Raw genomic sequence first — 9,866 nt, forward strand, 5'->3', positions numbered from 1 at the left:
CCCAACTCAAACTTAAGGTGTGATTTCTCCCTTTTTGTATCTCGTTTTTGTTACGCTTAGATATATGAACCGTGATCTCATGTTCTTGTTGTTTTCTTTTGGATTCGTCGTTATGCTTACAAGTTATTTTTTGATATTTTGAAATTTAGGTTATTTATTGGATAAAATTTTTCGAAATGTATTGTAGTCCTGGTTTTATTGGAAAGGAAGATCTAAAAAAAAAAAAAAATTGGTCGTATTAAAGTTTTGTATTTCTAATGATGATTTTACCTAATTAATCATTGAATATCAATATATTATTTAGGCTAATAAAAATTAACTAACGCAATTAGGTTAATATTTTATATTATCTTAAAATATTGTTTTATATACTGGTTTATAGTGCGTAGCAATTATTAAATACAAACATTAATTATTTCAAATATTTAATAAGTATATTCATGAATGAATGTAGGAATTTAAATGCCTATCATGATGAGCCCCAGATGATAATTTTGTTGACATTTCTGTCCCATGAGTTCACACTTTTGTTGTCGTGTTTTCTGATTCAATTATATTTTTTATATGGCATTATTATATTTTATATATATATTTCATAATTATTTTTAAAATTGAGTTTCAAAATTTAATTAATGTATAAAAATAAATAAATATATGGTGGGATTGGATTGAAACTTGAACTAAGCTAGGCCTAAAACACCTGTAACGGGTGTGAATGAGGAAAATTCTTCTCCATGTCAATGCGGGAAAGTCTCACTCCGAAAATACAAATCAGATAGTCTTGGTAAGTTTGAATGCTGAAGAAAGTTGTTGAATTTCTTCTTTTTTGGGTATTTTTTATTAAATGCATTTCCAACGAACTACTTAGGCCCAATGCGTCAATCGTAATCCTGTACAGACCCCATTAACTGTCAGCTTAGTTGGTCTATGTGAAACCTCCAGTGGGCCCCTTTCTGATTCTTCTGCAATTTTTCTTCGTACTTATTGATTAATCTTTCACACTCACCATTGAATTCATCGTGCTTACGCTTGTGTGCTTGCTTTTCGCTTCTTCTTCCTTCATTCCCACTCCACTTATAAGCTTCGCGTGAGTTCTATCCATCTTCATCATTCTGCAAGGAACACTCCCAGTTTCATCGATTTGATTCTTTCGTGGGATTTGAGAACTTTCTTCTTCATCCGATTAGCTTGAGGTACTGTAATTACTGCTCTCATTCGATCTTAGTTTCTAGGTTTGATTTGGAGTTTTGTTGCGATTTCTTGTTTCTCATTGAATCTGAGTTCGGTATGCCGATCCATTGCCGATTGGAGTAATGGCGTTGAGGAGACTTGGTGAAGTTTGAAATGGTGAGATTGTTCGTTTTAGGTTTTGAATGTGTGGATTTGTTGCAAATACTATTGTTGTTTTAGATCAGAAATGGTACCCATTTCTTGATTTCATGCTTTATTTTGAGGTGTTTGCTTATGTGATATTGTGAGATCATTTCTTATAAGGGTTTGGAAACCTTTCCCTAATAGACATGTTTTAAAAACCGTGAGGCTGACGACGATACGTAGTGGGCCAAAGTAGACAATATCTATTAGCATTGGGCTTGGGCTGTTACAAATGGTATTAGAGCCCGACACCGAGTGGTGTACCAGCGAGGACGCTGGCTCCTAAGGGAGGTGGATTGTGAGATCCTACATCGATCGGAGAGGGGAACAAAGCATTTCTTATAAGGGTGTGGAAACCTCTCCCTAATATACGTGTTTTAAAAACCGTGAAGCTAACGACGATACATAGTGGGCCAAAGCAGACAATATCTGTTAGCAGTGGGTTTAGGCTGTTGCAAATGGCATTAGAGCTAGACATTGAGTGGTGTACCAGCGAGGACGCTGGCCCCCAAGGGAGGTGGATTGTGAGATCCCACATCGATTGGAGAGGGGAACAAAACATTTCTTATAAGGGTGTGGAAACCTCTCCTTAATACACGTGTTTTAAAAACCGTGAAGCTAACGACGATACATAGTGGGCCAAAGCAGACAATATCTATTAGCGGTGGGTTTAGGCTATTATAAATTGCATTAGAGCCAAACACTGAGTGGTGTACCAGCGAGGAGGCCGGCCACTAAGGGGGGTGGACTGTGAGATCCCACATCGATCGGAGAGGGGAACGAAGCATTTCTTATAAGGGTGTGGAAACTTTTCCCTAATAGACGCGTTTTAAAAACCGTGAGGCTGAAAACGATATGTAACGGGCCAAAGCGTACAATACCTGTTAGCGGTAAGGTTGTGCGGTCTTTATGGTCTGTATTGTATACACTTGTCATGGCTGCTTGATGGCTCTTTAAGAGGTAAAGAGTTGTAAACGTACAAGGAAATGTGCATAGTACTTTAATGCGTTAAGGAATGAACATGGCAGACAAACATTTCAACTGCATGCATATATGTGCTTTATATTGTTTACCTTTCTCTTTCTGCCACTTTATATTTCTCTTCATAAGTTCTTGGTTTTTTCATTAGTTGAAGGTGGCTTATTGTGGCTGAGATTTTGAGTTATGTTTATGAAATGACCTGTAATATACAGGTTGTGAAGGATGATCAAAAGAACGGATTAAGGGCGGATCGATCGATTTGGTAGAGTTCGATGGGGCTATCTTCTCTGTTCGATCGTACCGTTCGAAGATCATTGGGATCTATCTGGTTGTGTGTTTATATGTTAGTGATTCTACAAAGTAATAGAAGAGTGCTATCAGAATCCAAGTATCTAATTGGTCTTGGAAGCCATGACATCACTGGACCAGCAGCAGATGTCAACATGATGGGATATGCAAACACGGAACAAATAGCATCTGGAGTTCACTTTAGATTACGAGCTCGTGCATTCATCGTTGCGGAGCCTCAAGGAAAGCGGGTCGTTTTTGTAAATCTTGATGCTTGTATGGCCTCACAGATTGTGACAATTAAGGTGCTTGAGAGGCTGAAGGCAAGGTAATGTTTCTTCCCCTTCATCGTGCTGCCGAACACGTTTCTTGAGTTCTAAGTTCTAACTCCGTTTGTACGTTGTTACCGAGCGTTTTTCGTTAGGATGCATATAAGTTTCTATGTAGGCAAAAGGTTTTGACAAAAGGGGAGCCAAATTATCTCAAAAATGTAAACCTTGAAGTATTTTGACTAAACTTTTCATCCTAATGTTTGTAGGTATGGGGACTTATACACTGAAGAGAATGTTGCTATTAGTGGAATCCATACTCATGCTGGCCCAGGTGGGTATCTCCAGTATGTTGTGTACATTGTGACATCTCTTGGATTCGTGCGCCAGTCGTTTGACGTCCTTGTGGACGGTATCGAGAAGAGCATCATACAAGCTCACGAAAATCTCTTGCCAGGATCAATCTTAGTAAACAAAGGTAAGCTCATCACTTTCTTTTGGTGCATAAAATTTACTGCTAGCAGAACAGCAGTTATTGTTCTTGTTCTGTTTAGGCTTTTCCTTTCTAACTTCCCCTCAAGATTTTTAAAACGCATATGCTAGGGAGAGGTTTACACACCCTTATAAAGAATGCTTCATTCTCTTCGCCAACCGATGTGGGATCTCAAAATTCACCCCTTTTGGAGTCCAATGTCCTCGCTGGTACACCGCCTAGTGTGCACCCCCTTCGGGGTTCAGCCTCCTCTTTGTCACATCGCGTGTCTGGCTCTAATACTATTTGTAACAGCCCAAGCCCACCATTAGCAGATATTGTTTTCTTTGGGCTTTCCTTTTCGGGCTTCCTCTCAAGATTTTTAAAACGCGTCTGCTACGGAGAGATTTCCACACCCATATAAAGAATGTTTGGGATCTCACATTATTATAGAATTCTGTGTATAGTCTGTTGGCTGTTGTGAAGTGGGGCTTCCTAATCACCGTTGAATTTCCTGCTAAAGATAGATTCTATATCTCTTTCGTGATCCTAAAAGAATTTGCATTTTGAATAAAAAGGTTTATTTAGTTCATAACTCATCACTTGTATGATCATAACCTTTTGGAATACTTAGAAACTTGTTATTTAAATCTTTAACCTTTTGGAATGGGATTAATATTCTTACAGGAGAACTCATTGATGCTGGTGTGAACCGCAGCCCGAGTGCTTACCTAAATAATCCTGCCTCGGAGCGTAACAGATACAAATATGATGTTGACAAAGAGATGACACTTTTGAAGTTCATAGATGATCAATGGGGTCCTGTGGGTAGCTTCAATTGGTTTGCGACTCATGGAACGTCTATGAGTCGTACGAACTCGCTAATTAGTGGCGATAACAAGGGCGCTGCTGCAAGATTTATGGAAGATTGGTTTGTGCAGAAGGGTATTGGAACCTTGCAAACTGGTAAATCTGAAGCTGATAGTATTCCACGCAGAGTCTCAAACATTATTCCTGAAGCATATAACGATGGTAAGTTGCTAAACTCTCGAAGATTGATTCTTGAAATTTTCAGATTATGTTTAATACGTCCTTGAACTTTAACAAGTTTCGTTTATAAACGCTTGAAATTGTATTTAGTATGTTACTTTAAAAAGTTTCTAATTAGTCTTTGAAACTTCAATTTTATCTAATAAGGTACCTACACTTTCAATACCGTGTCAAATAGATTTTTGTCCTATGTGTGAGATCCCACGTCGATTGGAGAGAGGAACGAGTGCCAGCGAGAACGCTAGGCCCCGAAAGAGGGTGGATTGTGAGATCCTCCATCGGTTAGAGAGGGGAACGAAACATTCTTATAAGGGTGTGGTAACCTCTCCCTAGACGCTGGGCCTCAAAAGGGATGGATTGTGAGATCCCACATCGGTTGGAGAGGGGAACGAAGCATTCTTTATAAAGGTGTGGAAACCTCTCCCTAGCAGATGTTTTAGAAACTTTTAGGGGAAAGCCCGAAAGGGAAAATCTAAAGAGGACAATATTTGCTAGCGGTGGGCTTGGTCAGTTACATTATGAGACACTTTTTAAATTCAAGGATCTATTAGATACAAAGCTGAAAATGTAGCTTTTTATATTTTAGAGACCTATTAAACACAACTAGGAAGTCTAGAGACTTGTTAGTTTGTTTTTGAACTCCACGAGTTTATTATTCATAGCCTTCAAAGTTTAAGGACCAAACTTGTAGATTTACCGATTTTATTCCGTTTTCAGAGCAGGAGTTGTTGGCACGTGCTGCCTCTTTTCAGTCACGACCTGGTAGACCAGCAACCAGGATTCTAAGCGTTTCAAGGCGTGTTAGAAATGTTCTAAGGCAGGCTGATAGGCCTCAGTTTGTATCTGCTTTTTGTCAATCAAACTGTGGTGATGTTAGCCCAAATACTCTTGGGGCATTCTGCATAGACACTGGACTGCCATGTGACTTTAATCACAGTACCTGCGGTGGAAAGAACGAGCTATGTTATGGACGTGGACCGGGGTACATTTCTCTCTACCATCGAACATTTATTTTACCTTTTCATGATTCATTTGAATACCATGTGAACCAAGTTGTTAATCACGACTCTCCACAGTGGTATGATATTGTCCACTTTGAGCATAAGCTCTCATGGCTTTACTTTGGGCTTCCCAAAAGGCTTCCCAAAAGGTCTCATTGCAATGGAGATGTATTCCTTACTTATAAACTCATTATCATTCCCTAAATTAGCCAATGTGGGACTCCCTCCCAACAATCCTCAACCGTTGTCATGTACTTTAACTTGCAGCTACCCTGATGAGTTCGAAAGTACACGTATCATTGGTGAGAGGCAATTCAGAAAAGCCGTGGATTTATTCAGTAAAGCGTCGGAACAGCTCAAGGGAACGGTGGATTATCGCCACTCTTACGTAGACTTCTCCCAGCTCGAAGTGTCTGTTACTAAAGCGGGAGGAGCCACCGAGGTCGTAAAAACTTGTCCTGCAGCTATGGGGTTTGCATTTGCAGCTGGGACAACTGATGGACCTGGAGCATTTGATTTTAAGCAAGGAGATGACAAGGTTTCTATGATTTATTCATATATTTTGGAAAGCAGTTCTTCACACAAATATCCTGATATTTCATTTTTTTTGCCTTTTCTAATCATTCAAGGGCAATGCTTTTTGGAAGTTGGTACGGAATTTACTTAAAACACCCGGCAGCAAACAAATTGCTTGTCAAAGTCCCAAGCCCATTCTGCTTGACACTGGCGAAATGAAGATACCATATGACTGGGCTGTAAGTCTGGCATATATTCTATAAATTTCTTTGGTTAGGAATAACGACTCTTCACAATGGTATGATATTGTCTACTTTTAGCATGAGCTCTCGTGGCTTTCTTTGCTTTGAGCTTACCCAAAAGGCCTCGTACCAACGGGGATGTATTCATTACTTATAAACCCATGATTAACTCCTTAATTAGCCGACGTGGGACTCCTCTCCCAACAATCCTCCCCTCAAATAAAGTACACTATAGAGCCTCCCCTGAGGCCTATGGAGCCCTCGAACAACCTTTCCATAATCGAGACTCGACTCCTTCTTTAGAGCCTTCAAACAAAATACACCCTTTGTTCGACACTTGAGTCACTTTTGACTACATCTTCGAGCTCACAACTTTTTTGTTCGATATTTGAACATTCTATTGACATGGCTAAGTTAAGGGCATGACTCTGATACCATGTTAGGAATCACAGACCCCAGAGTGGTATGATATGTCCACTTTGAGCATAATCTCTCGTGGCTCTGCTTTGGTTTCACCAAAAGACCTCATGCCAATGGAGATGTACTCTTTACTTATAAACCCATGATCAACCCCTTAATTAGCCAATGTCGGACTTCTCTAGAATCTCCCAACAATCCTCAACAAACACTAACACTGCACATTACAATTTTCTTGTACATTTTACTTACAATTTTCTTTGTCAAATAACTTTTCAGCCCTCAATACTTCCAATTCAAATTCTCCGCATTGGGCAGCTTGTCATTCTTGGTGTACCTGGAGGTATAGTAACAATTACTCATCTTTAAGTTCACTTCATTTTATAATTAATTTGTAGATTAGGTAGAATGAAAAGACTAATCCACTTAGTGTAATTTTAATGGGCACTGACTCTCAAGTCTTAGACGTAACCATGATTACTAGGCCCATTTAGCCTTTGATCTGACCTCAGTTGGAGACAAAGATAGGTGGGGCTTCGATATAAGAAACTCAGTGGGAAGTTATCATTTAAACCTCTTATTATAATTCGTTTTAAGAAATGCTTAATGACAAATCATGATAGATTTTACTTCTACACTGTTAATAATGTCTTTAAAAGTTTTTTTTATCGTAAATATTGTCCTTTTTCGACTTTCGCTTGAAGTTTTTAAAACGCGTCTTTTAGGGAGAGGTTTCCACACTCTTATAAAGAATATTTCGTTCCCCTTTCTAACCGATGTGAGATTTTACAATTCACCCCATTCGGGGTCGAGCATCGTCGCTGGCACTCATTTCCCTCTCCAATCAATGTGGGATCTCACAATTCACCCCCACCGGGGCCCAGTGTCCTCGCTGACACATCATCCAGTGTTTGGCTCTGGTACCATTTGTAACACCGAAGGGGGGTGGATTGTGAGATCCCACATCAGTTGGATAGGGAAGTAACATTCTTTATAAGGGTGTGGAAACATCTTCCTAAAAGACGCGTCTTAAAAACCTTGAGGGAAGCTCGAAAGGAAAAGCCCAAAGATGACAATATCAATGGGCAGTGGGCGGTAGGCTTAAGCTGTTATGATTAATTTTTTAAAAATGTTTAATAGAATTCACGACCATGGCTGGGAGAAGGCTTCGGGATGCTGTAAAAACGGTGTTAACTACTGGAGCCAAGAGAGAGTTCAATGGTAATGTTCATGTTGTCATAGCTGGCCTGACTAATACCTATTCTCAGTACGTCACCACCTTTGAAGAATATGAGATGCAAAGATACGAGGTTAGCATCTATACTAATGTTTTATTTTTCGATCTCTAAACTTTTAAAAGTAATCATTTTTGCGTTCTTCCCGACTATCTCATAGAATTCCCGACTATCTCATAGAATACCAACTAGATAGAATACCAACTTTAGCTATGTATATGACTTTAATCTCTCCCAAGCCCAGCGCTAGCAGATATTGTCCTCTTTGAACTTTCCCTCCCAAACTTCCACTCAAAGTTTTAAAACGCGTCTGCTAGGGAGAGGTTTTCACACCTTTATAAAGAATGTTTTCACACCCTTATAAAAAATGTTTTCACACTCAAGAATGTTTCGTTCCCATCTTCAATCGATGTGGGATCTCACAATCTACCCCTCTTTGGGGCGTAGCATCCTCGCTGGCACACCGCTTGATGTCCATCTCCTTTCAAGCCTCAGCATCTTCGCTAGCACACCGCCCGGTGTCTAACTCTAATATCATTTGTAACGGCTCAAACCCACTGCTAGTAAATATGTCATTTTTGGGTTTTTCCTTACGAGTTTCCCCTTAATATTTTAAAATGCATGTACTAGGAGAGATTTTCACCGTCCTTATCAGTTTGGAGACAGAAGTCTAAAATAGACCTTTTGAAAACTTTTAGGAGTTAAATGCACTCAAATAAGATCTTGGTTCGTTGTCAGGGTGCCTCCACATTATACGGTCCACATACATTGGATGCCTACATACAAGAGTTCAGGAAGCTTGCTCAATCCCTCATTGATGGCAGGCCTGTTGAGCCAGGGCCACAGCCCCCTGATCTCCTTGCTAAGCAAATAAGCCTACTCACACCAGTTGTCATGGATGCGACCCCGTTCGGAGTGAGTTTCGGGGACGTGAGATCTGATGTTCCCCTTAACTCCACCTTCAAACGAGGTGACTTGGTGACAGTAACCTTCTGGTCGGGATGCCCCCGAAACGATCTGATGACCGAAGGTACATTTGCTCTTGTTGAAATCCTCCAAAAGAAGGATACTTGGGTTCCAAGTTACGACGACGACGACTTCTGCTTACGCTTTAAGTGGTCGAGACCTTCTCGACTTAGTCCTCAAAGTCTCGCAACCATAGAATGGCGAATACCGCAGACCGCAGTGTCGGGTGTGTACAGAATCAGGCATTTTGGAGCAGCCAAAAGTCTCTTAGGATCGATTCGACATTTCACGGGTTCGTCGAGTGCATTTGTTGTAGCATGAGAGTTTATGAATAATATGTATGCTGGTAGGGAGGGATGTTGATTATCTGTTGCCTAAATTATTCAAGAGTAAAAGTTTATTTGCTAGGACTTTGAATCATGTAGCCTTTCACAGAACACGAGGGGTTATTTGGAAGTTAGATTTTAAAAGCTGTTATAAATTTTTATAAGACTAGAAATTAAATATGATTGGTTATTCATTTTTTCAAAAAAGATTTTATTTTTAAAATATTAATTAAAGAAAATACTCTTAAATTTTGATATTTATTTAAAAAATATTCATAAATTTTTAATATTTTCAATAATATCCTTGAACTTTAATAAATAAAATATATATATATAAAACACCTCTATCATTCAATTTAAATGGAAACTATTAATACTCTGTTTCAAAAATAGTACTTTAAATAGTGTTTTAAAAATATCGTTAAATATTAAAAAGTTTCATTAAGAGCTTTCAATTTCTTTAAAAAAATTCAAAATTCGAAGATTTTTTTTTTTTTAATTAAGGGTACTAATAAAATTTTGGAAAACTTTAAAGTTACTTTTTAAACACTCTTAAAATTGATGGATATTTTGAAACATAATATTAACAATTTCTAATAAATTCTTAACCTTTTTTAGATCAGATTTAGAAATTTATTAGACACAAAATCTAAAATTTATAGGAATTTATTTGATAATTTTCAAAGTTCAAACATTGAAAGTTTAACTTCTTAAATATGTTTTAAGGTT

The 9,866-nt window shown here is 38.6% G+C and overlaps 1 protein-coding gene across 1 annotated transcript; it reads left to right on the forward strand.

Annotated features, from left to right (window-relative positions):
- Positions 1 to 1,014: 1,014 nt before the first annotated feature.
- LOC111464833 (neutral ceramidase 2-like) lies at positions 1,015 to 9,283 on the forward strand. Its single transcript, XM_023109084.1, has 10 exons — positions 1,015 to 1,193; positions 2,577 to 2,971; positions 3,182 to 3,390; positions 4,072 to 4,416; positions 5,152 to 5,416; positions 5,703 to 5,973; positions 6,065 to 6,190; positions 6,890 to 6,953; positions 7,751 to 7,920; positions 8,584 to 9,283. The coding sequence occupies exons 2-10, from the start codon at positions 2,628 to 2,630 to the stop codon at positions 9,130 to 9,132; spliced, it is 2,343 nt and encodes a 780-aa protein (XP_022964852.1). The 5' UTR covers positions 1,015 to 1,193; positions 2,577 to 2,627; the 3' UTR covers positions 9,133 to 9,283.
- The last annotated feature ends 583 nt before the right edge of the window (positions 9,284 to 9,866 follow it).

The sequence above is a fragment of the Cucurbita moschata genome, unplaced genomic scaffold (assembly GCF_002738365.1).
Source record: "Cucurbita moschata cultivar Rifu unplaced genomic scaffold, Cmos_1.0 Cmo_Scf00031, whole genome shotgun sequence".
NCBI lineage: Eukaryota > Viridiplantae > Streptophyta > Magnoliopsida > Cucurbitales > Cucurbitaceae > Cucurbita > Cucurbita moschata.

What these genes read in the sequence shown, in the direction of transcription:
- LOC111464833 (XM_023109084.1), top strand. Translation starts at nt 2,628, where the DNA reads ATGGGGCTATCTTCTCTGTTCGATCGTACCGTTCGAAGATCATTGGGA. An exon ending in CTTGAGAGGCTGAAGGCAAG is followed by an intron (nt 2,972 to 3,181) that starts GTAATGTTTCTT and finishes TAATGTTTGTAG; the next exon opens with GTATGGGGACTTATACACTG. An exon ending in TCCTGAAGCATATAACGATG is followed by an intron (nt 4,417 to 5,151) that starts GTAAGTTGCTAA and finishes TTCCGTTTTCAG; the next exon opens with AGCAGGAGTTGTTGGCACGT.